Source organism: Neopsephotus bourkii, unplaced genomic scaffold (genome assembly GCF_033783945.1).
Source record: "Neopsephotus bourkii isolate Nb327-2 ecotype Australia unplaced genomic scaffold, CSIRO-AGI_Nbou_v1 NB_1279, whole genome shotgun sequence".
Classification (NCBI taxonomy): Eukaryota; Metazoa; Chordata; class Aves; order Psittaciformes; family Psittacidae; genus Neopsephotus; species Neopsephotus bourkii.
Window position 1 is genome coordinate 4890264 of NW_026901764.1, and position 27879 is coordinate 4918142.

General features: G+C 38.4%; 1 protein-coding gene across 3 annotated transcripts; it reads right to left on the reverse strand.

The window, feature by feature from the left end:
* Window positions 1–27446, reverse strand: GK5 (glycerol kinase 5). Of its 3 annotated transcripts, XM_061365259.1 has the most exons (17): window positions 26054–27446; window positions 25731–25888; window positions 22148–22241; window positions 18825–18900; window positions 18302–18395; window positions 17313–17444; window positions 15678–15753; window positions 15020–15081; window positions 14857–14930; window positions 14465–14525; window positions 13218–13344; window positions 9786–9890; window positions 8338–8423; window positions 5494–5597; window positions 4418–4477; window positions 1524–1657; window positions 1–177 (listed from the first exon to the last, which is right to left on the reverse strand). In XM_061365259.1, the coding sequence occupies exons 1-17, from the start codon at window positions 26091–26093 to the stop codon at window positions 41–43; spliced, it is 1620 nt and encodes a 539-aa protein (XP_061221243.1). In that variant the 5' UTR covers window positions 26094–27446; the 3' UTR covers window positions 1–40. The 3 variants fall into 3 exon arrangements, with proteins under 3 accessions (XP_061221243.1, XP_061221245.1, XP_061221244.1); XM_061365261.1 differs by lacking the exons at window positions 25731–25888; window positions 26054–27446 and adding an exon at window positions 23391–23520; XM_061365260.1 differs by lacking the exons at window positions 25731–25888; window positions 26054–27446 and adding an exon at window positions 23300–23514.
* Between the last annotated feature and the right edge of the window lie 433 nt (window positions 27447–27879).

Sequence of the window (27879 nt, forward strand, 5' to 3'; positions counted from 1 at the left end):
TTAAACCATTTCAATTCCTGTATCATTAAAATGCCAATTTCTACCAGTGCAGGGAGCATTTCATTGCTTGTAGCCAGGTATCCATAGCAGGTTTGTATTCCTCCGAGTCCTTCTGGGGCTCAAAAACTACTTCTATTCGCCTTAGCTTCTTTAATTGTTCTTTGTCAGTCCAAAATCCTATAAACAGAAAGTTCATTCTGAAGCTCAGCTGCAAATATGTTATTTTTGATTGTTTTAATCTTTTTCCAAGACATCCAAAGCAGAAACACAGTAAGAAGCCATGACAGCTTTTCTTTACTCAACCAACAACTTTCTCAGAGGGAAGCATATTTTTAACATTGTGAAACTCCTTTCCAATAGCATCCACTTGTTTGGAATCCTTACAACAGTACATCTGCCTAACTGGGATGGCTTCCAAGGAACAGCTCTGGTACACTGAAGTTCCCTTAGGTTTCATCCACACTTTGCTTTCGGCTGCAGGTCCCTCTCAATGAAGAAGAAACACAGAAACCAAGACTTGCTCTAGCTGCTTTCCTACTGTCCCAAAAATTGCATCCATGGCAGAAATCATCTGGTGTTACATATTCAGATACATTTAGGTTATTTAATCATTCTTGTCTGACAAGAGCTGCAGCTTTGCTACAGTTTTAATTGCTGAGTAAGTCTTACTGAGCATATACTTTTTATCTTACAATTGTGTTATTTACATATCAGAGCAATTTAATGAAGTTAAAGGGAAGCAATTTAAGTTAATCGGAGCAATTTAATGAAGTTATTTTACAGGTGGATATTAAGCAAAACCGTTGACAGTATGTAGTTTTAAGTCTGGATAATTATCTAAAATAATACTGTGTGAGTAAAGGTGGTTTTTTTCCCCTGTTGATAATTTATTTTGTACTTCTACTGTGTTTATTTCTGTGAAAACCTTAAAGAATAAAGACTAGGTTCACAGGTGACAGGACAGAGCTTCAGTGGGAATGACAGGGCTGCAGGTTAAGTGTAGCAGCTTCCTTGTCACATGATCCATCCCCACTGAGAACTGCTCCAAGTGGGAATGTGGGAAGGGATACCAAGTGTCCAGGTCAAGAAAGCAGGAGGCAGCAAAGACAGGGTTCACCTCTTTCTTCTCCAGTACTATATCCTTCTAAATGTCAACAGATCTTACAGACCTTTATGCAGGCATTTCTCACATTAAACTTGCCATCACTATTTGTTTATGTAAAACTAACCAGTGGCTCAGCAAATCGGGACCTTGTGTCAGAAATACAAGTAAGGTCCTTGATTTGGTTTATGTTTGACATTATGTGTTTCTTTGGACCACCAAACACAAGTATATGGGTACAAAGCACTGTGCAGAGAAACACAAAAACTACTTATCTTGAATTCCCACAAAAGTGGCTAAAGTAATCCTATGGGGAGTTTTCACAATTATCTGAAGTTATGCTTTGGTTTTGTCTGTTTTTCCATATTTACAAACATGCATTATGAAGGGAAAACCAAAACCCCTTTAAGTGTACACATACCTGCAGCAAGGCCTGCTAGAAAAGCTGCGCCAAGACTCGACATGTCTGCATTCACAGGTTTTTCTATTTTCTTATTAATTAAATCTGAAGTCATCTGCATGACAAAACTATTATTGCTGACACCTCCATCAGCTCTATAGAGAGAAGGGAAGAAATACTTAAAAAAAATGCATTTAGTTCAAATGCTTATTGCCAACATTTCAGAAAACAACTTTGGGATTTCACACCTATGCATACATTTTCCTTTCACTCATGCACAAATGCTTTTCCATTTTATGGCAAATTTAGAAGACAGCACAAGGTGCCTAGGAAAAGAAAAAGAATGCCTATAAAATGGGGGAGGAATGCTAGACAGACAGGGATGCAGGACAGACACATTATCAAAAGTTTTATAAGCTCTGTCTTCTAGAGCTATGCATCATCCTGGTTGAAATGTTGGGGTTTATAACAGAACCTTTTCATAGTGATCACCACAACATGACAAAAGTCAAAACCGTTACCTTAAATAAACCCTTTCAAGTGTTCTCAGATCTGGAAAAGTACTGTTTTCATTACTACTAAATCTTTGTACTTGTTAGCTAAAATTACATCACAGTTGCTTCTTTTCATGAAGAAGATGAGAATGAGACTTTTTCACTCACCTGTTTTCTTAATTGCATTACATTAGAGACCCTTTAATGAAGAAAACTAGAACTTATCAATGCTGGTCTTTAATCATCTCAGTGATTACTAGTGGTGCAAAGTAACCAGTCTTGCAAACAAAATAAAACTAGAACTAAAAGCAATCTTTGAATTGTCATAATTAGTTTGTTATACTGTTGGGAGTCCAATAGCAGCCAGGTATGAAGCTGTTGTTCTATCATATGTAGTCCAGTAAAGACATTTACTGTTGACTACTATAGAAAGCATTGGGTAATAAAACCTCACAGTTGCTTAGATATCTCCTATATTATGTGGTGTCTCAGCAAACTGTGGCATAAGTGTTTTGTTTCTGAAAGTAAAATCAGGACACTGCCCGACTGGCAATGTTACAGGGTTTTGCTTGTTTGTACAAACAGTTAAGCAGGGTTACCACTTCTATATTGTGGCATAAAGTCACAATCTTTGTGCCAGTGACATATATTTTCCTTCTGTAAAAATAAGACATTCATTTGATTCAGGTTACAAGGGGGAAAAAAGAAATTTCCCAAATGCCCAGTTTTACATTTAGCTCAATTTTGCATGAAGATACTTTGAAGATTTAATCCACACATCTTCTAGCTCAAAGTTCCTGTGTTCCATTTGACAGGATGTCTTATTTCTCAGAACAATAGGTGACATTCCAGAACTCCAGGAACCACCAGGATCATCCCTGTAAAGGCTGCTGCATACTGCTACAACACAGGGCATGAGCACTGAAACTAACAGTTCCTTCTCTGTTCCTTGATGATGTTGAGACAATCGAAGAGCAGGAATGTGGAGGACCAATGAAAACAACTTTCTAGGAGCTTGTAGGGGCCAGAGACCAAGAAGAAACCAGGGATACAAGACAATAGGTAGAAAGGGAATAAAGATATTTGTGGGATAAAATACAACAACAAAAAAAATCAGAAGGACAGATACTGAAGATGTGCAGACACGAGGATGGGAAGGAAGCAGTTTACAACCTGACTGAAAAAAACCATTACGTGTACCTCATCTTCTAATGCTTAACCCACAAGCTGAACTACTACTGATGCAGTTAACTATTACAGTCACTATATGTAACAGCAATTTTATATTAATAAATAAAACAGAATATGATCATACAATTTTAAGTATATTACAATGTAAATGGGACCAGAATTCTCCAGTTCCCTAGGCAGTACTTGCACACATCCCATTTTTCAGTTTGTAGTCCTAATACAACTTCTCAAATTTTGGATGCAATTTGCTGTGTAACAAAAATAAAATAAAAAAAAAATTCTAGTACTTTTTATCTTTTCCTCTGCATTAAAACCCCAAGCCTGGCTGTTCCTTCCTCTTTGCCTACTTTGTCCCGGTATCTGATAGAAGACAGAAACATTTACATCCATCCACTTTGTACTTTCATTTTCCCTTCACCACTCGAAAGTCTGATTTCTCAGCCGTTTACGTGCCTGCCAGGTTATTTCTTCGTTTACATGGGTATGAGGAAAAAAGCCACAAGAGGGACAGGAACGTTTTCCTCACTCTCTTGACCGTAGTATCACAATGACCCCTGGCTGCCAGAAAGCGAAATTTTGGAGAGCTTTCTCGGCTTTAGAGGGCTTGATCATAAGACAACTAATGTGTTCAAATGAAGTAGCTACCTAAATGTGCAACACAGCTTTCCAGCACCAAGTAATTCAGCTAATTTTTCCAAGATGTGAAAGCATAATCTAGGGATCAAAGCTATGTCACTCATTTTCTTCTTCAAAAATTGAAGAAAACCAGCATCTTAACAACTGAATTGTAAAAATATCCTCCCTGTCCTACTCACAAACAGGTCCAACTTTAACTGACATTTAAAAAACCACATTCAGTCTGTGAGACCCTCAGCAGAAAAAAATTCAGTCTGAAAGAATGATAACGGGGAGAATCACCTCTGTGGTAGGCAGTGCCATATGCACTCGAGTGCTACCTGAAAACATTAATTTGCCTTTTACTTTTTTTTTTTTATTAGAATAATTAGAACTATTCATTACTCACCTACTGACAATCACCAATGACAATAGCTTAATTAAGAACCAACCTTTCTATGGGTTACCTCCACTTAAGTTACATTAACATTTGACTTGGTAATAGTTTATTTCTCAGCAGCAGGAGTTTTACAGTAATTTAAAATGCACAATAAATGTCATCCTATTTAAAATCAAATTCCCATGTATCAAATTTAAAAGTTGCCCAGAACTTACCGAATTGTTTGAAGAGGAATACGTATCTTCTTCACTATCATATCATAAAGCTGTTTGTTTCTTAAAAAAAATATTTAGCTGAATTAGCATTATGTATTCCATAAAGTGTTTCCAGTATCTACATTGTCAGAAAATAAAATACAAGGCAAAAAATGCCTCAGTTGTGTCAGAACTGCTGCAATAGCTAACAGAATTTCCAGAATGCATAAATTAAAGAAAAAAAGATAAGACTGAAACTTACTTTTGCCACACATCATTACAAAGGTACAGGTATGGCTAAATTACAGCCCATTTTATAGCAAGTCACTGTACAAGGTATGTTTTCCCCTGATGGAAATTGTTCATAGGTTTCTATAGAGAAGATACAATTGTTGATGTAACAAGAGGTTTAGGGTGAGGAAAGTAGGCTGACAGAGTGTTAATCGGAGTTCCTCCAGCTGTTCTTAAAGGGAACATATGAAGGTTGTAAATTTGACTTGTTCTGAAGTCATTTCATTTAATGGGAGAAAATCTAACCACAATCCCTACCCTTTTCTAGTTAGGTATTTGAATGAGATGAGTCTCTTAATATCCCTCCCTGTTCAAGAGACCCATGCTTCAGTTCAGGAATGCAGAATTACTGCATCTCACATTGCTCTTGCAGTGAAGAAAATAATTCATTAGAAACCACTGCACCAACTGAGAATGTTACTAGCTCTTTTAATCAAAGAGCTAGTACAAAACTTCCAGCTTCAGGGATACTTTAACCACAGCTGGAGTGGCCTACAGCTTCTGGCAAAACACTGTCAGAAGAGTAAAGGCAAACTTCAAAAAGAAAACATTTTTAGAACATGCAGAAACTAATATAATTTAAGAATCTCTATATGGTTACTAAATAAAAATTCTGAGCTAGTAAATATATATGAGTTTATTTGTAAGGTGTGGGAAAAAAAGCAGCTAAGGTTTCTTTTCAGTGTAATAGTAATAGATTATTATCATTTATAGTTTACAAACTGCAGTCGTGTCCATTTAACACTGCTGATCAAAACAAAAGCCAATCTAAGAAAATACAAGCAAGATAATTAAGCAAACAATACCTGAAAGCCACAGATTCCAATATAGCTCGTACAAGATGGTTTCTGGTAGTGGACGGTTTCAGCCCCATGAAAGAGGCACATAAATATGTGTCATTCACAGAAACCTGCAAAAAGATTTCACCATGAGTTCAGTGAATGGTATTTGTAGGCTTTTGAGAAAGGAGTCAAATAGTAAGAAAAAATAACTTACGACAATTACAGGCAGCATAGTGAAAGAAGAAAATTGAAAACAATATGTAAGAGGTATATAATGTTATTTTAGCTAACTCAGTGAAAAATTTCAAGAGCTTCTTTCAACAGGAAAAGGTTTAAGTGGCTTCTTCCAAAACTGACATACTACATTAACACTAACCTGTACGACTTCTCTTGAAAATACATATAGCGTACACTTTAAGTGTCTAAGGCTGATGCTGCTGTTCTCTAGTCAGATTTCACACACACGATGATAAACAAGAGTCCAACTAAAATTGTAATGGTCATTAAGTTGTCGTTTTTTTTCAGGGGAACTAGAGGATCCGTTGATGAATCTCGTCTCTAACCTTCCACTCCTCTGAACTTTATCACAAAATACTGGCTTGCTGGTCTGTGACAACTGTTAAATCTCATTTTCACTCTAGACAGTCATTCTTAAATTGAAACAATCCTTTCCAGTTGTACTGTGCTAAAATCAATTATGACAACATTTACCAGAAGTTTGAATTTCATGCTTATAAAATAAACATATGTATTTGCAAAGTTAAGAAAATGCTATCATATAAAAAAAATATATAAAAAATTATGTATGTATAGATACACACAGCCAAATGAGAACTGGCATTTTGCAAAAGTTCCCAAAGAGAAGAAACTACTGCCCTGAAGTCAAAGAATTTTTATTTTTAAATCTATAAGTACCATTCCAACTCTAAGAATGGAACCACTTGTCCAGCCCAGTAGCATAGTAAGGATTCATGGCTTCCAAGTTTACAGATGTTTGTATATAAAGTAGTAAACTAAAAAGTATATTCTACATAAGGGTGAGTATCCTGAAAGAATCAATCATTAAAGAGAAAAATAGCAGTGCATATATATATGTGTGTGTATGCATACATAGGTAGATAGATACATATATGCATACACTCCAATGAAGAGTCCTAAGTTTTTGCTGTAACTATTAACCACAGCAAATTAAGCCTGCAAAGCAGTGTTTCGAGCAGAGTGAGTAAAAGGAAAAATAATTAATGCTCATATTCACTTGATTTCAAATACAGTGATGGTCCTCTCAGTGTACTGTACCACACCAGCAGAATCCAGTAAGAAAGAAAACTTGTTCTTATTGCCTTAATATGGATGAGTAAACATTTTATTCTGTGTAGGAAATGAACGTAAGTTTCATAAGTATCCTCCCTAACTACTATCATTCTGAGGTCTAAGAAACGTTATAACCAAATCAATTTGTGTTAGCATCTACCCAGTGAAGCTAAACAGGCACATTACAGTCCCAGAAGTGTTCAACTCTGTTCATGTCCCTTTTCATACAATTTAATCCACTCAGTTTCTAAACTGATACAGATTCCGCTACTGGGAGTCCTCTAGCTAAGCACGGTCCACTGGAATAAGCAGGACTTTTTAAAGGTAAAGAAATCCACATTATCCGTACTATTCGTGGTCACGACATGTCATGGTTAGAGAAAGCCATGCAGGTTTACGTGCAGCTTCTAATTTCAGACTGGGAATATCAGACTTAGGAAAAAAGAGACTGAATCAATGTTTACCAAGAAACTGGGTGGGGTTCCTTCTGGAAATAGTGTTAGGAAAGCAAGCGGGAGAAGAACTAACAAAGCCAAACAAAAACTGAATAAAAACAAGTTTTACCAACACCTCTAGAACTTGAATATTAATAGAATTACAGATCCAAAAAGGATTCAGACTAACATTTGTCTACCTTGGGATTCTTGTCTGCAAATACTGCAATTTGGAGTGGCACAATTACTCACAGTAAATAGTAAATGGAAATGTTTTAGCATAATCAAGCTCTATACCTGAAAATACAACTAATGATTACCACGAGAGAAGGTACCTGGGCTACCTGCAGCAGAAATGAAATTCTTCTTTGCCTCATACCACTGACATACGGGACTTACACAAAGGTCAGGTTAAAGATGTTACGTTTCTTTAGAAAAACCACTAGTCCTGGGAATGATCAAACAATGTAGGGCACTTGACCAATGAAGAAAAAAAAATGAAAACCCCCCCACTTTTAGAAACACAGAGAGATGGGCTGGTTGGTAACATTCAAACTAATGAATTACTAAGCCTTCTAAGAGAAAAGTCTACCATACTCAGTTTGACCATTCCCAGGAAAAGTATCTTGGCTTTTAGTAACATCAGAACTTGGTGTTACTACATCTTACTACAGAATCTTACTCATATTTTGATAGGTTTGAATACTCTGATGGATTGCAACCTACATCTTCAATTATTTTAGAACAGTGCTTAGAAGAACTGTCTCAATGAAGGCTCTGCATGAGGCAGAAAGAACTATGGGATCCATTTCTGTCTCTGAAGGCACTTCCTGACTCACTGTGGGCAATTCATTTAGTTTATCTGTCCCCCAGGTCTTCATCTGCAAAATGGATAAAATTTTCGTATTTTGTAAGGTTTTTCTGATGGGGGAGGGATGGTGTTTAAGCATTCTGATATAACAATGATCTTCATGCATTATGGTGAGAGAAAACAGGGACTTGAGTAGTACAGAATAAATACTGTGACAAGATGTAAATTACTACATGTAAACAGGTAAAGGTTAAAATTTTAGCTAAGTTATTAAAATTATATTCTCAATTACACTAATGCTAAGACTTTTACCTGAAAACCTGGAACAAAACAAACGCCTTGAGAATCAACAATACTCCTTGCCATTTTTGCTGTTTCATCTACATTGGTGAAAAGATCTGTAAAAATGCATAAATCATACTCTTTTATAATTCACTTCCATTTCTTCATATATTAAGAAACAAAAAAATGGACTTAGACTTTTCCTTTTGTAATATTCTCAAACTACATGTTCTAAGGAAAATGATCACTTCTCGTGTTAAAAACAAAAACCTATTCAGATGAAGACTAAACTCTAATGTCTGCAATCCTCCTATTATGAGGATCCTCTTGTATCTGTTATGCTATAGCCTTTTAATATTCATATCCTGTAAGAGGTCATTAGCTTTCCAAACAGACATAAACAGGAATTGACAATGCTAACAACAGCACCCTAAGTATTTAAAAACCTAGATTTGCAAAACATAAACAATGTTATCCTCTCCAGATACTGTTACTGTAAGCACAAGCACCAAATGACTACAGAGAAAGTCCTTAATATGGTATCAGCACCATTAGTATTTTTACAAGTGACTAACACATAAATATAAATTAGGTCCTAATATTACCTCTTTGAGAAACACAATTTTATTTTGTCTAGCCAGATGTCTCGTTTCACAACTCCACAGACATCCCTCTTTAGCTTGTTCTTCACCCACATGTAATTCTTGTACTAATGCTCATCTTGTGTAGTTTCAACTAATAATGTCCTTATGTGACCACATAGCTTGTTTGTACAGAAAATTAGAGGTCTCCTGTAAATGAGATCTACGGCTTTTTCTTGTCTAAAAAGTAAATTCTCCTATCAGAAATAAATTAGGTTAATCTAACTTTATTTATCTTTGAAAATCCCACCCTGATAACTTTCCAGGAGTTTCAATTTACATTTGTAACCTTCATAAATTTATTTGAAAGCTTTGGATTCTGCTGTGCCCAGACTAATAAGCCTTAATCCTTCTTGCTGTATTTGCTATTACTGAACTATATAGAGTGGCTCTGTGCCAGGACAGAAAATGAAAAAAAATTAAAATAAATAAATATTGACTTCACCTTGATATTCCATGTCCCTTTTTCAAAACTCTTAGAAGGGATCTAATCCCACTAAAGGAAGTGCATTAAACCAGGTTTTTCTCGCTACAGAAATTCTTTTTTCCAAACTTTTATCACTTTTATAGTCTCATCTTCATCCATATTGAGCCTCACCTACACAGGCAGGAGGGTCTGAGAGACAGAGTCTGAAAAGGAGCTGACTCCCTGCAGCAAACACACTCAGCAGAGAATCCACTAATGAGACACATCATTTTCCATTGTCCAAAACACTTAGGCTAGTTTCTTCAATTATGGATACTAAAACCAAGCCCGGTAACATAACTGTGTCCCCATAAAAACAGTTTCTTAGGTAATAACATATTTCAGCCTCTATAAAATTAAAGAATACTTACTTATATCCTGAGCCCATTTTATGGCAGTGCCAATGTCTGAAATACAGCCTTCAGTTAAGTAAACAACTTCTTCCCCAATCTTCCAACCAATCAGTGGATATAGGCCTTAATTATTTTCCATGAAACAAAACACAGAGTTAAATGTTTCCAAAAAAACATATACAAGCACGTCCTTAAGAAATCCAACAAAAATCTCCAGTTTTTATTCGGTTCCTTTGCACAACTCAAGCTTGAAAAATGTCACTGATGGAGGTTAAAAGTGTTGCTTAAAAACTTAGTGATAGGATTACAAGAGACTTGAACAAGTTAGTTAAACCGTAGTTACCCTAAAAAACAAACCCAAAACACTATCAAATTTAAAAAAACAACCTTCTTTAAGCTAAACAGAAGAGTTATCTGCACTTTTTATTATAATAAGAAATTGTATATACTTAAAAATTTATCAGTGTTTCCCCATTTGTTTTAAATCCATCTAATTTTCCCCAATGGTTTCTAAAAAGTTGGAATTACTTCCCCAAAACATAGAACATGAAGACTGGGCTTTCAGAGAGGAAGCACAAACACTAAACCAGACACACACACACACACACACACACACACACACAAAGGCAGCATGGGCTTTGAACATAGATCTTACTCATAGAAGAGAATAAAAGTGATAACCTTTTCTATTCCTTTTCATTATGCAATGCTTCCTCACATAGAAAGCTAAAAACAAGTTTCCCAGTTTGCCCATCCTTGTCCCCAATAAAGGCTACTGCCAGTTAACTACATCATTCTACCTGTGTGTTTGACTAATAAATAAAAGAAACATTCAAACTCTTTAAGATATTTGGTGACATGCTTTGTCTATAACTACAAACAAGTAGCACTTCTGTGGTGTACATGATGGGATTTTCAGGAAGTTAGGATTTCCAAGTAGTTTGGGCTTTGCAGTGACTCAAAAAAACCCCAACAAACTAAAACCAAAATTACTTCTTTTTTCTTTTCTCTCAGCAGAAAGGCAAAAGTACATACGGCAAGCACTGTTAGTTTATTTGAAAACACCTTACAGTGTCTTTCATAGAACTGCCTGCTTGAAGATATGTTAGGCTAAACCGGACAACCCCTTCTCCCCTTTGCTCCCCCTGCCAACATTGAAAACTTCAAGAAAGACATGCTATTAAAAACAGTCAGTGTGAACACAAAGACCTTCTTGTTTGATATCTGTACTAGCAAGAACATAGCAGAGTCCTGCAGAGTGCTGCTTTAATGCTGAAGCAAAAAAGACTTCATTATCTAGTTGAACAGTAGATGTTCTCTGGTAATGCAGCTGGACAAATGGTTTTTCAGGTGACTCGATAAGCATTCAGTGGCCACAGCAATAAAAACTTCACCCAACCGAAGTTCAGTAAGTGCCAAAGTAAAGAAAGCACCCAGACTTTATGGGACCCTGCTCAGGACTTAGAGATCATGGGTAATGCAACAAAGGTAAACAAGTCCCAGTAACTAAAGGTCCAGAAAAGCATCAGAAGGATCTCAGGATTATCTCCATTTACTCAGGGTGACTTTGCTGGTACACAAGTGTGCCTCATAGAATCATCTCCAGTTTGCCTGCATGTGTTCAAAAGTGTGGCATGGTAGTACTAGTGCAATTGCAGACACTTGGGTTAGTGCTGGAGGCACTCTGGTGCTTACCATGGAAACAATCAGCAGCACCTATTTAAAGTTTGCATTTGTCTCTTGAAAGGAAAATGTGATAAATCTTAGATCATTGGTGCAGGGCTCCCTTATAATCTTTATTTTCTACCTAAGGCAAGGCTGCAAGGAAGCAACACTAGCAATTCACCGAGACAGAAGTCCAAGACAGGGACAACTTATCAGGTACAAAGAAGCCCATCAGGTGGCCTTCCTAAAGATACTCACACCACGAGTCTCTAGTAGTGTAAAAGAATCTACCTCCAAAGATGGATCAACATAACTCTTGGCATGACCAGAGATACCTAGAACTATCAGACCGATGGAGACAAATTTCAAATCTATACAACATGCTTCCATCACTGAATTGTGACAAGTGCTGTTCTTGAAGTAACTACTTTATTTTTTTGAAACTGACATATATAGCAACCAAATGTAGACCAGAAACTAGAACAGCAGCTAATTAACAGCTTGCAGAAGGATGCTGCGGGAATTCATACTGCAGTCTTAAATACATATGTCAACTTTAAAGAATGAACACATTACATTTCATGCCCCTGGTGCTGAGCAAAGATAGGTACTTAATTTGTGTCACTAACCATACCACCCGACAGCCAAAGAACATAGGGAAAATAATTTTAATGTAAGTAACAGCCTAAAGCAGTAAAAGCTTTACAGCACTGCCTTAAAGATTCCAACTCCTATCACAATAGCTAAATATTTTTTAGAAGAAAACAAAACAGAAAAACCTTACAGCATGTTATTGCTGTTGCATTTCCACAGACTACATATATATATATGACTTCCTAAGTAGAAGGATCACCAGATCATCATTAATTAATCTAAAAAGCATTTGCATTCATAGGGAATTCAATATCTGTGCTATTCACGTCTGACAGATCTATGTATTTGCCAAGGTATTTCCAGGCTTCAGCTGCTAAAAGTCTCCTTAGAACACTGCTGTCCTCAACCCCAAATATACCCCTCCCATTTTAAACTGCTGGCTTTCCAAAATTAGTAACTCTTTAAAAATATGACAGACACACAGAGAGACTGTGCAGGCAAATTTACTTCAGCACTGCCTGTTGCCCTCTTGACAAATACCATCTATGACAAATTAACAAGCCTGAAAGACCACAAATGTCCAAAATAACACAGTTTTAAAACCTAGAAACATATTGGGGAGCTCATTTCTACTATTTTAAAAGAAAACTAAAAATTGCTAACCCTGTATTAACCCGTTGCAGGTGCTTCAAAGCATAAGGGCTGAAGAGAAGGAACATACAGTGACCTGCTGGAACAGTTTGATGTGAGAAGCCAGAGGACTAATCCCTTTTTTCTCCATCTGTACTGTGTAACACTAAAATATTGCTATCAAGAAGAACAGGTGAAGAAACAAAAAACCCAAAACCAAACAAACAAAAATAAACAAGCAAGCAAGCAAACAAACAAAACCCCCACAAGAAAACAAACCAAAAAACCCCAAAGAAAACAAACAAGGATGCAGGTAGCAGACATAATTACTAGTGATGCTACTTTAAATCTCTTGAGAAGCGTTATTTCAGAGTAACCAAGATCTGTGTTCCTAAAAAAAAATTTCCAGAGTCTTCTGTTCCGAAAACAATTTCAAGCTGTTTTTCTACAGCTACACACAGAAGGAAAAGCATAGCCCTGTTTTATCCTTTTTTGTACCCTCATCATTTATAGCTGTTGAATCACATGAAATACTTTAAACCCAAAATTTCACTATCTTACCTCTGCGTGATGCAAAAAGATGCTCTCCAGTATTCACATTCCAGAAGCCACCCGTTCCCATTGTCAGTTTAACATCTCCTGGTTGAAAGCAGCATTCTCCAAACATAGCTGACTGCTGATCTGCTACCTGCCGTACCAACAAGAACAATACAAGCTAGCTATCAACTACCAATCTACAAAGCTGCAGCACTTCAAAATATCACTGCAAACAGATCAGAGTTCTGGATAAAAATAACCATTCAAAAAGGACTTGAGCGTTAAGAGAGGGCTCATACACAATGCAGGCCATTCCAACAGTCACATTTATCACTAGAATCAAAGTACAGCAGGTTTGGACACAACGTGAATGTATGTAGTATGGATTGCAACACTAAAAAATATTTTATGGAAAAAAGAAATACTTTATGGTTTAGTATTTGAGAAGGATAAACAGGGCATTTGCAATACCAGGAAGCACAAGAGGGTAGCTTGGTTTGAATTCCTCTTCCCCAGGATAGCAAGTCGAAGTTTTGAGGCTTCACATTCCTTTTATCCTGCTACTCCTCCCTGTACCAAATTATTCCATGCTGATATTTTTTAGCAATGATGGTTACTAAATGCATTTATGTCTCTCTGTGCCTTGGTGAAACAGCACATTTACAGATAAATTGAGCCTAGAATTCTTTAAAAATAGTAGCAGAAATTCATCTTAGCTAGGTGACATTTTTTTCCATTTACCTCAATCCAAGCAGATTTTTCTACAAGTCATCACTTGACAAAAATAATGGGTTTTTCTTATCGAAATCATAACTACTGAGGCAAGAACATGGTATTCACCATTTATTTTTAGTTGAAAAAGGTACCACAAGTAATTTATTAGGAAATACTTTTACATTTGTGTACAGTCGTACTGAAGTCAAGTCAGAATGGACCCCACTGCACAACTTCATATAGAAAACTGATTTTAAGTCACAGAGAGACAGATTACCAGACTTTATAATAGAAACCAGCTCTGTTAAGTCCTAAATTAATGCTTAATTATTTGGTCATCTAATCCTAATGGACCTCAACTTCTAAAAATCCCTTCTCATTCCTCTCTTCTGCTTTTCTCCTAAAGCTGTAAACCAAGTTTTTGAAGAAAATGTCAACAACCAATTCTACTGTGGTTATACAGAAGGAATAGGGAATAATTACTAAGCAAGCATTAAATCAAAGCTAGGTAAAAAGAATATAGGTACAAATATACAGATTTAAGGAGGAAAACTCACCACTGCCATTATTGGTATAGGTACCCCAAATATTTCAGAGTCAGCTGATCCAAAGTTGAAGCTTAAAACAAACATTATGGAGAAACATCACAACACTAAACTGACCTTTTGTTAAAATGTAATATAGATATCTAAGGCCTGGGTCTGCAACACATACGAAAGGTAATGCTACCAATTTATTGTAAAGAAGGCATTAAAACTATCACTTTAAGAAATACCAATAGTAAAAATAAAATTCGCATGTAGTGTTAACAAGAAGTACACCTGCATATAAAAATAATTTTGTTTTTTTGGTGCAGCTATGTGTTACTTTGCTTGTGCAGACATGTAGTGTTTTTCTAAAGGCGATTAATTTAAGAGTTATGTTCTTTTCAATACGCCTTCATAGTTACCTTGTGTCTTTCACTGGTGGATAAATAGACATGGGAATGGAAAGTAAATTACACAAAGTGGGGTTCCAACATTTCTGAAATTACATGGAAAAAATAAAAATATCAGCAATTCTCTCAGAAGCACAATAACTAGCAACAGCATTTTTTTGGGAACAGCACATACCGTAAAGGGTTCAAAAACACCTGTAGCACTGGCATTTGAGTAATCTGTAGCATACACAGAACCTACCATAAAGAACAAAACAAAGAACACAGTAAGATTTTAAACATAAAAAGTAATTTTAAACATACTTTTCCTTTAAACATCTCCCATGAAATACAAAGTGAGTGCCTACAAGCAAAGTCATAATGATACAATGAACATACAAACTACCTGCCGCTCACTAAAATGTATACGTATTAACTACCTTATTTAACCCCCATGAAATTGGCTAGAAAAGAGCTGGTACTTTTAAAAACATAGACAGAACTTGCCCCTCTTCCACATTTGTAACAATTCTTTGTTCTTTTGCTTTCACAGGTACCCTTCTTCAATTGAGGCAAAGTAATTCTGGGAGTCCTCTTTGAATCTTAAACACCTAAAAGGTTGATTACACTGAACATTTATTTCCCTTTCTGCCTATCCTTCCAGACAGACCCAAAGAATATTTAACTCAGAAGGCTGGGTTATTTAAACAGTAAATATATTAGAATACTCATCAATTACAAAACCACATAAATTGTCAAAAAAGTATTTGAATTCCAGGATATATCAATGACAGTCATGAACATCATTACTTAGATTCCAGTATGTTTTATTAAGAGGAACTGTAAACATTCACCTTTAGTTAATCTATACAGTAACCATGTGTCAACTGTTCCAAAGCAGCAGTTATTTTTTCTGGCAGCTTCTTCAGCCTGGGAGCAAATATACATAAAAAAGAAAAAAAGTACTTGCAACTGGGTACAATAAAGAAAAACATATTTCCCAATTCCTTTTCTCATTGTCTTTGTGGTTAATGATAATGTCCCAGAAAATAAGTCTCTGATTGCCAATTTTTCTTCTAAAAAGGGAGAGTTGACTATTTAAGTAATACCATCCTACAATCCATGCTCCTAACAAAGAATAAGCAGGGTTTCTTACAATTCCTGCTAAGGAAATAAAAGCAGTTAATCTTCTACTGAAGCGACATCAGAGTTTTAAGAAGGGAAACTCTATAGGCACAGCTGTAGCAGTGGTGAAGGAGTGGTGGATAAAGAAAACAAAGTCCAGCATACAGCACCGGAATAAAAAATTAACAAAAATAAAACAAGTGTATATGCTTGACCAAAATAGACAGGGCCCCTGTAACCACTGTTTTCTGGTTTATGACCATGCAAAGGGTTCAGAATGTTACTTTCCTTGGGAATTTTTTCCCCTTTAAAATGGGTAATCCAGGTTTCATCTAATTTCTACTAACTGAGAACCGTACAACTACAGAATTCATATACAGAACATACGTAGCTTCACTCAAAACATGACTGAATACACTATTCTCTGTAATTAACAGCCATGAATTTTTGAGATTCTTGGTTTGATAGCCATACATTTTAAGTATCAGTGCCTGACAAAATGTGGAAAAACATTCATCTCTCACCAAAACCTCAGCAGCTATGTAACTTCCAATTCTACAATCCTCCGAATTCACACTTGACATTTTCATCAGGTCCAACCAAAACATGCCAGTAAAAAGATATACTTGAGCTTCTCAGGAGTTAGTGACAACTAAAAATACCAGACAAAACTCAGAAGGTTTGGGGGTTTCTTTATACAGGGCACAAAATGGACAATACCCATTTTCTTAAAGAATAACTTTAAAATTAACACAGGAAATAAGATGACAAAAGTTATAAATATTACAGGAAGAAACAAGTAAAACAGTAAAGATCAGAGCAAATAATACAGCAACAAATAGTGTACGGCTCATCAGTCTTTTAGAATAGTCCAGCACAACTTATTTTATAACTATTTTCCAATTTACAGTACAATAAAATTAAGAATAAATGGATGACAGTGGTTGATTGTTCAATTTGATATTATTTGTCAAACTGCAAACACTGGAATAAAGCAGGGTGGAAAGATAAGTGTGCCAGTTGAAAATAAATACAACTGTCATGCAAAACTAGACAGCAAGCAACTTTAAAACAAAGTACAATTACTAACTGTGTAAGTGAAATAAGGTGATTTTATTATGTCTGTTATGTATGAAGAGAACAGTTTACTACTACACATTTCCAGAAGGAGAAGAAGTAGTTGTATAAACATGAGTAGATGTGTAGGTAGACAAGCTTGGAACATTACCAAAGATACAAGTCTTTCATTCTGCTTCTTCAGAGGAAAAGAACATGCAAGACCAAATTGAGGAAGTTACAACCAACCTAAGTCACTATCCATTATTATGGCTTAAGAAAGCTATTATTTTCCCTTTCCAGCTTACCTCATTTATGTTTTTAAAAACCCATGACAACTTCATAGAAGTCTGTTGTGTTGAAAAAGTAAGAAAACTTGGTGCTAAATACCGATCATTCCCAGTCAAGAAATGAAGCACTGTAAAAATAACATGGATTACCTGTTTGAAAAGAAAACAGTTACATCGGTTTCAATCTCTCCCTTTAATGGTTTCTGATCAGTTATCTTTAAAGGATGACAACACAGATGAAAACTGCTGATGTAAGATTAGATTCAGAAGGACATAATTCTATTAAGAGAACCCTTACATAGGATTTCAATAAATGGCCTTCCCCCAACAAATACTACAGGAAGAGGCACAGAGCAAGTCTGTTTTACTGACTTCTGCTAGCATACTCATAGAGACTGGTCTGCATTATGAAGACAGGTCGCCTACAGGAGCACACTGCATGCAATAGTTGAAATCAGTGCCAAACCCAAGAACTGAACTTCTTATTGTGAATGTGCTGGTGATTTTCCACTTACAGGAAAAGTAACTTCAGTTTTTCCACTTGGAGAAAATCTTTCTCTTCTAATGGTATGAAGCACAAGCCATCAGCAACATAAAATGTTCTTTCTATAGATAATCTGAGCAAATAGTACAGTAAAAACCAAAACCAAAACATACACTGCCAACCAAGAACTACCTACACCTAAAAATTAGGCTGCAGCAGTGTTAGCATGCAACATTTTAGAGACTAACAAAGAGACTAAAAAAGTAATAAAATGAGACAAAAAAGACTAAACAACAACAAAGAGACTAAAAAGCAACAAAATACATGCTAGACATTTCCCCATAATTAATTTCCTGCAGGCTATCAGTACTACCTTTCATGCTAATCTTGCTCAGTTACTTTTTAGGCCTCAGCATGTCATATTAACAGGACACTTGCAGCATTTTATATACAGCCCTTACTTCTCATAAAAATGAAACAGTTCTAACATGTCCAAGCAGTATTCAGTTTAGCACAGTTTTACCTTCAGCAGAAGGGACTTATTCCATGAATTCACAAGTTCAGCACTTCTTACATCTTGCCAACTTATGAAATTATGAAAAGGCTTCCCTGTCCTCCTGAAAAAGAGCATTTGAACATTCTCATTTAAAACTATAGAACACATACCGCACAAAAACTGCAACATAATTCACCATTTCCAGTCAGGACACTTAACACTCAGTGCATATCCTCCTGGTGGATTTGAGGAATTAGTTAATCAGTATGTGGATGTTTTGAGGATAAAACTTCTCACCAGAATTAAAGAATACATATCTCCTCATCTTTTCCAGAGTACTAAGAACAAAACAAAAAGGACATACACTTACAGACTGTTCTCAACTACTGTTAAGGAGTGGCTGTGCAAACACAGGAGAATGTGAGGAACTGGCATTTGTAGCTTGCAGATTGTGACTTGATGGAGTTCAACATTTCTACAGTCTGCTTCCATCCAGTCTATGAATACAAATGAATACAAGTTCGTTTTAAGCAACACACAATATACATACTTGTGCCATGTAATGAAGGTTGCTCTCTGTGTTGAGATGCCAAGACCAGCAACTTGCCTCATGTGAAGTCCCGCAGCTAAAAGATAAAAACAAACCATACTAAAGAAGGATTTACTTGAAGAAACAAAAATAAAACTTTCAAATGTAACTATAAAAGCTATGGAATACGTAGGAAAACAATAATTTAAGAGAATATAAAACTCTACAGAATGCCCAACTAAGTGGCTAATATATTAGAGAACTCTAAGATAGGTAACTGATTCCAAAGCACATAAATAAACCTGCGTATTTTACAAAAGCAGGTGTAGCACACTAACCCTTTCCTCTTTCTGAAAGGCCTGTTGATACTTTACTAGAACAACCCCAGAGACAGACAGGCAGGCAGGCTACATATGCCTGTATAATCAATTAAAACTTGCATTTCACATGGATGGATGTGAAATGTTAGTATGCCATGATTTTTTACATACTTTGATAATAACGTATCTCACCTTAAGGATGCCTTAAGTGATCTTTCAAATTTCTTAAACCACATACCAGTGAATGAAAAGTATATTTCAAATTCAGAAGTATAAAAAAGCGCATTTGGGTATACACCAATTTTACTGTTAAATCTTACCTTCATATAACTGTTACAGAACATTTTTTTTCTAATGTATATATAGCTGTAAATAATTATACATGTCCACAGCTATTTTCAAAGCAGCTCTGGTCAGCTTCCCACGTACACCCATGTATGCTTCCAGAAGCAAAATTACGTGAAAAAAGTATACACTAAGAAATTGCACTTAAATGACAGACTAAGTATTTTGTCCAAAGTACTGTTACTCTGCAGGGCTCTCAATCCCCCTGCTTGAACAAATCACAGGTTAAGTACACTTCACAGAATCGCAGAATAGTTTGGGTTGGAAAGGACTTTAAGATCATCTATTTCCAATTCCCCTACCACAAGATGCCTCACATTTAAGACCATATAGCCCAAGGCTCTGTCCAACCTGGCCTTGAACACTGCCAGGGATGGAACATTTACCACTTCTTTACACAATCTGTTCCAGTGCCTCAGCACCCTCACAGTAAAGAACTTGTTCCTTTTATCTAAACTGAACTTCCCTTGTTTAAGTTTAAACCCATTACCCCTTGTCCCTTGCTTATATATTAGTTAATATATGTCCCTGTGATTATTATATATCAAGTTCTTGTGTGAACTTTCATGTGTGAAGTTATTCATCTGTGTAAGCACACATACTGCAGACTCTACAGCCGATAGCCTCTGGGTGACAATTACAGATAGGGTTTCATAGAGAAACTGTGTGTTCTGCTCTGCTGATCTCTACACGTGCTTCAGCACCTTCCCTTATACTGACTTTGCATTCCTGCAGGCAGCAGTATCAAGGCCCTCAGTCAGCTGAAAATGAAATCAGTGCTTTTGCAAGGCTACCTGCTCCAATTGCCCGCACAGGTGCAGCTGGCAGTGGGAGTGTACAGGAGGAGAACCTAAGAGTGGGTGGCTTAAGAACAAAGGTATTTCTTTTTCAGTAGCAGCTGGGTCTAAACTGAAGTCAAAGCCATACCAGTACAACCATAGCTCACTATGTGTTAGTGGCATGTTGACTCCCCTCCATCTCCACAACCTACATGCTCCCACTATCTTCCTGTGTCACTATGATGTTCTCTAGGCCCCTCGTGAGCAGGACTAACTTCCATTCAAGACTAAAAAAACCCACACACAAACCCTGAAGACAAATGTGTATTTTTCAGCTAAGTTGCCTCTTGGAAGGGTTGAACCAGTACCAAAGTGAGAGACAGAGGGGTGGGACTGTGCAGCCAGAAGCAGTTTGCACCTTTGGGTAGCACTGAACTACAACAGCTCATCCACCTGTGCCTGAAATCACATATTTTAGCTCCACAAGCCCTGTATACTAAAGTGCTCCTACACCTTCTTTCTGCTTCCAGTCACTCCTGTCCCTGGTACCACACCCTCTCTTGCACTAGCACAAACACTGGTAAAGCTCGCCGGCATGAACAACCACAGAGTGATTTAACTCAGGAAACTGCCATGGACTTGAAACAAGCCTGTAAAAAGGAGGGCGGGACTCCTTTTGACAGCAGTGTGGGGTTACGCTAACTTACATTACACAACCACTTCAAAATAACCTGCCAACAATGTACACATCTTGGCCACAAGAAAATCCTCCCCTCTAAAACCAGGTGAAAAAAATCTTGTTTCCTCGTTTCCCCCACAAAATGGGAGCAGAGGAAGCTAGTAAAGTCCTCAGGGGTTGAGTCGGCATTGCTATTCTTGTGACAACATTTGTGACTGCTGAGAAAACTGACCAAGAGCCCAAAATAACCAGCTGCACCTTACACCTAGTAATGATTACTTTCCCTATCCCCTAGACTGTCTTCCAAAGGAAGAGACAAGAGCAGTTTTGCCTTGCCGCAGGCTGGAGGCAGAGCAACGCTTGGAGACCAAACTGCACAGGGGCTGAACAGGAGGAACTTTAGGCACTGAATGATGATATACTGAATGATGATGTATGATGCATACACACATGACAAGGAGGCTGGGGCACTGTGAGAAAGTGAGCTGGGTGCAACTGAAAAGTTCACAGCATCAGCGTGGCACAGAAGGTGATCCATGCTGGACTGCAGAACACTGGAGCTGATATAATGGGAAAAGCTACAGGAGTTGTAGAGCAGGTGCATTGTTAGAACAGTATCCAGAAAAGGGGGAAAAAAAACTCCCTGAACTATTAGCAGTTGGGTAGAAAAGGGAACTGTGTGTGTTTTGTGTGTGGAATACTAGAAAATTTTAGGTTAAAGTACAACTAGAAAAACACCAATACAGAAATTGGATGGTAAGAAATGTTTGTAGTTTGGATGGGAAAAGCAGGAATGTCAGGTTGTAACTGAGCAAGCACAGCTATGCAGTACCCTGCTTTCACTCTCATATGCTCACATTCGCACACACAAAGCACCAGCAGAACAATGGGGACTCTGTTTGTACACAGAGGCATCTGGAGGAAGGAAGACAGACACTGGGGAAGGAAACATAAAAAAAGCTGAAGTAACAAGGTACTGTCACTCACGTGTAAATCAAGCATGCACACTGCTCCTGGTTCTTTTTCAATCTTCATCTAGCCCCAGTGAAAGAGAAGAACTGTCCTATTTTACATAATGACTGAATAGGCTTTAAAGCATGTTGCAGCCCTATGCTCAGTGATGAACTTTCAGTACTCTAAAAAAAAGAATCTCATTATTTAACTAGCTTTACTAATTTTGATGAATAATTAAGTAATTTCCCAAACTTTACAAGCCATTACCTTGTACAGCCTCTTTTATTACACCAACAAACTGGCTCCATAGCACTTCAGGATCTAATTCAACCCATCCAGGACGAGGATAAAGTGATTCCACCTGTTGATGAAAGACACATAGCACTGTTGCAATCCATAGTTCACAGCAAACAGCATTCTTATGAATGTTTGTACAAATACATTGGGTTTTGTTTCTTTTTTTATTTTCCAGATCGACTGCAAGAGAAGAAACAACAGTGTTTGTCACTTTTAAAACATGGTTGAACGTGGGTCTTTAGATCAGAAAGAACAAAGAAGCCCAAAGCTCCAGGAACTGGGGAGCCTGTAAATCCCTTTTGGGGCTCAAAACTGGAAACCAACATGGCACAGCAGGTGCAGGATCACCCATCCCATGGTCTTCCAGTGACAGGGGGGTCAGCTCTGCCCATAACATCCCCTTCCATCTCCAAAAATCCATCAGATTTCTTGCACTTCTCGCTACAATCTTTTCATTGCAATAGCTATCAATAAAAAATCAATTCTGGAGATCAACTTGATCCTACAATCATGAGCCATGCAAAGCACAAGCAGCATGAAATTCAAGTTCCAAAGCTAAAGCTTGTTCACACTGTGCTGTTACATAAATGGGACATGAGCAGGTCCTACTCGCGTCTCAGCTGTGCCCTACTAACAAAAGTCGGTTTGTTTGCAGAGGGAGTAGTCGATACGACAGGGACAGGCAGGCGGGAACAACAGTTGAGGTAACGCGGCGAGGGGCAACGGTGGCATCCCTGCGGGGCTCCCAACCGGGTCGGGGAGGTTCGTTTCACCCAGGCTGGCCTTCAGGACGCCGACCCCATCCCACCCGGCCCACACACGACCAAAACCTGAACGTTTGTGAACGCTGTCCCCGCGGCGCCTCCCCGGACTTCGCTCCTCAAAGCCGCCTGGCGCTCCGGGAAGCGGACACCTTCGGCACCTTCGGCCGCGCCTGCCTCCGGCGACAGCTCCTGAGGCAAATGCCACCTCGGGCTGTCCGCGCCCGCCGAGTCCCGCCGCTCTCGCCCGGGGAAGGGCGGCCCGAGCCGCTCGACCCGGCGGCGAGGTGAAGGCGCAGTCCCAAAGCACGCCCGCTGCTGCCCACAAGCCCCCTGTCCCCTTCCCCTGCCGCTGATTCACCTTCCGGCTGCTGGAGCCTCTGACCGCGGCCGCCCGGTCATAGACGTGGCACTTCACCACCGTGCTGCCTACGTCCACCCCCACCACGTACCGCGCGGCGCCGGCGCCGCTCTCCTGCTGCTCACACGGCATCGCCCCCCACGGCCTGGCGAGCAAGGAGCGCGGACTGGGGGCGGGCGGCCGCCGCCTGTGGGAAAACAGCCGCCCCGCCGTGGGGCGGGCGCCCGGACGACCTATGGGCGCGGGGAGCGCGGCGGCAGGAGGCGGGTTGTACCGAGGCACCGCCGCCGGGCTGGCAGGTGGCGCCCGCCACCGGCGCGCCTCGGAGCGGCCTGAGCAGGGCGCGGCCCCGCGGCAGCGACGTACGCTGAGGGGCACATCGGGAGCATAGGGCCCTGGCCCCGAGTCTGGCGGGGATAGAGGCGCCCGCTCCCTCAAAGTGGCTTTGGTCCCGGTGGAGTCGAGCCCTCAGCACCAGGATCTCACATACAGAGCAGAAACACCCCCTATTTCAGACAGTGCAGCTTTATATACGTTTATCAAACGCAACTAAGAGGCTTTTATACAAACACCTAAGGTTAAAAGGTTTCTAAAAGTCAGAATTCAACAAGTACCACCGGAATGTTTCTGCATGGTGCTGCCATCTCCGTTTAAGCTGAACCCAGGACCGGTGCTCATACTAAGTGAACGTGGTGCCTAAACCCAATTTGCCCTTACAAGTGTGACACATGGAAAAATGTTAACTAGGGCCACAGCAGACAACCAGGCATGGTGGCTCCTGAGATGTGATGCTGAAGGTATTAAGCATCAGTGAACAAACTGTATATAATTATACAAAGTCTTCATCAGCAGTCCTTGTCCTGTGCCATCCTCTGTCCGAGAGGCAACCACGTTTAAAATTACTGTTGGAACAGAACTGGAGCCAGAAATGTGCCTTCATGGCTCTTCGATGGGGTGGTGCTTTTTAAACAGGAATAACCAGAAATATTCTTAGTTAAGCAATAAAATTCAGGATGCTCAACCCCAAACTGGAGTTTAGTTTTTAACCTGAATTTAATTAGAAGAATTAGTCAATGTGTCTTTACTCAGTTAATTAGAGCTGGAAAAGCAAAAACCATAAAAAAATATATATTCCCTTGCGCTTCTGGTTTTGGCCTCTCTTACAAAATGTTGCACTATGAGCAACAAAAGGATATTATGTAGGGTAACAGTCTGATGATATTGGACCTTTAAACCAGGGATACTAAGGACAGCGAAAGCCGCATAAGGAGAGGCTCCCTGCTTCACATGGCAGTCTCAGAGGTCACTGGGACAAAGGTTTGGATCACAGGGAACTGAAGGCATTTGAAAGCTAAAGCCAAGGAATGGCTGCTTTACATCTCCCTGCTAAGCAACAACCCATTAAAAAGTTGTCATCTTTTGACTTTTATATTCTGACTGTAACCTGACAAATTAACTCTTAACATGCAGCTATTAGTTGTTAGAGAAAGGCAGTAGGTACTTTGTATCTGAATATTCTTCTTCAAGCTCATTTAATTATTGTTAGTTTCAGTAAATAGTAATTATTCAGACCTGCTGAAGAACGCTCCCCAAATAAGTTTCAATGTGTTCAACTGGTGTAAAAAGCTAAAACCACTGCAAACATTCAAAAAGTAAGAAGCTTAAAGTAAAATTGGGAAAATGCATCCAGACATCTTTTATGTTTTTACAGTATCAATACATCCCATCTCACTGGAAGGTGAAGCAAAACCTCCAGAAGAAAATGGAAGTGCACATTTTTCTTTTACAACCTGTTAATATAACAAATACATACCCCTCTGATTCACTATATTGCATGGAAAGTGAAGATAAGCCATTTTCTTCATGCAATACTAAGAATTTAGATGCATCTGGAAATGGAACATTGTACATGCACTGGGAGAATATAATGTCAACCGGCTCACACAGTTGCAGTTCATGTGCAGTCTCAGTTATATAGCATGTATTAAATTGCTCAATTTATGAGGCTTATGAAATTTTACATTATTTTGTTTGCATATGTTTACATATGTTTGCAATATGATAAAAACAATGCAATAGAGGAGGAAATGGGTTTTCAGACATGCATAGCTTGTCCATACATGACTTATGTGGCACAAGCTTATGTTATTTTGCCATAAATAATATCATTCCCACACAGGCACTCTTTGTCTAGCCAAACCTCTGTCACCCTCTCTTATTACCAACAGGGATAAAAGCCCAAGTTCATCTCAGCACAAACAATAAATACTCAATTTGAAGTGAAGATGTACAGACATCTTCACATCTCTTACACAGCACTGCGACACTGATAATGAGCCTGTGTAAGTTCTACTACCACCCTAGTCTTCCTGTTTGAGTGAGAGCATGTAGGTGCCATTTCTACTGTTCAGAAGACAGAGAATTCACACACCTGGGGACACATACCCATCACCGCAACATTAGGTCCCATACTTCTGCATCTTCTCTGCTGAAATCCTCTATTTCTCTGGAAGGTGTGACTGGTCTTATCTTTTACTGGAATATCAAACCAAATGAAGGAATGGAGGCACTCCAGGGACCTGTCCAATGCTGTAGCAAAGGAAGGAGTTATTAAATAAAACCAACCAAATGGCAGAACATAAGGGACAAGATCATCTCTGAAAGCAATGGCAAAACTCGTACCATCAGCAACATATATTGAATACTTGTAAGCAACATCACCATGCACAACATGTTTCAGTCAGCAACATGTACATTTTTGAGGATGATGCTGAGCAAAAGGGGTTTGCCCCATTATCCAGGTTAAAATAGGCCTTGAGAGATGGGAGTGCTGCAGATCCAGTAAACCCAGTTACTAGAAGAAAACCATGACATTTTCTAGGACTAGATTATTAATTCAAATTTCAAATTATTAATTAAAGTGTATTTGGAATAGCTGTAATTTTTCTTTTAAATTAATGTATTCTCAGGTGCATTCTGTTGTGTCTGATATATAGGAACCTCTTCACTCACCCCAGGCTTCCAGTCTGAATCAAACTTGCCACTGGCAGTGCTAACAGCAATTCCAGCTACTGAAATCTAGAGCAAGATCCATAACTTGTAAAGAACATTTTTTCTTCAACTTTCCTTCTTAAACTGTATTTTGTCAAGATGCATCTATCCTTCTGTTTCATCAAACTCTTACCACTTTATCCACTTCCTTAGCTCTACCACTGTAACAAGTTTTAACCTTACGAAAGCACTGACCTCTGCATCCGTTAATCAGTTTGTATTTAAAAAAGAAAGAACCCTCTAACATCTACTGCTCCCTTGGTTGGTGCAGTTCATATACATTATTCAGTAAGCCTTTCCTGGAAACCTAACAGACTGCCCAAAATTGACAAATTTTGCTGCAATAATTTAGCATATGACCATTCTCAGCAGTTCCTCTTGTACTCCTGCCAAAATTTACCACTCTCCTTGAAGTCAACAGACAAAACCACACACAATGACATCAGTTAGTCTAGCCTGTTAGCTTCATGGGTGATCCGACTTTTAGGCAGCGATAGGATGTTTCCTAAGCTGTCCCATTCTTGCTATATCATCCTGTCCTCACACAGTTAAGAGTTGTACCAACCCAGTTGCTCTTGTGGCTCCACAGCAAATTAGCAGGCTGAAAAATAACATGGGGAAAGAGTTTCAGTCAGATTAATTCCTTTACATGTTTCATAATATGGTGATACAGTTTGGCATGATCCAGTGGAAACAAGAAGTAATAGACTGGTTAAGCCAGCATTTTCGCTACACAACTGCACATCAAAACTGTGTCCACATAGATGAGGTTTTGCATCATGTCTGAGGCACAAGAAGTCCTTCCTTTCTGCAAGCTCTGTGACAGAAGTAACCTTAGACAAAGAATGAGGTGGACTTTAGGACAATCAAGTTTTAAGCCAAGAATTTATCTACCAAAGTTAAGTGAAGTGAGAACTGGGTATTTACTATGTTAATGTTTCATTATTTACTCGTGCTTTTAACCTATCCCAAGTAATACCTAAATTTGGATATGTGCAGGGAGTATATACAAGATAATGTCCATCATCCTCTGGATGCTTTTAAGGAATTACTATATGGACTAAAAATGATAGAACTGAGCAGCTTTAAGAAAATAAGAGACTGAGTCCCATATTTTTGTGTGTGTATATATATATATGTGTGTGCTTGTATATACACATGTAATGAATGATAATTTATACCTAGAAAATCCAGGACTGAACAGCTCTTTAAAAGAACACTGATTGCAAAGTCTGAACGTTCATGTAAAAAATATCTAAAAATCAGAGGGGAAACTGCCATCAATGAAACGAGAAGAACAAGAGAATGGATATACTAGAGGCTACAGGGAATAAAGGCACTTTAGAATTATAGTTTCAATAAGACCTAGCCATTAGGCCAGTTGGGAGGGGGGAGAGGAGGAAGAAAGAAGGAGAGTTAAAAAATAAAGCAAGGGGAAGGAAACCCACAGAAAAATCTAGAAGAACAAATGATCTCAGCATAGGCTCAGTAAACTCAGAGGTTGTAAACTCTACGCCGCTCTCCATCTG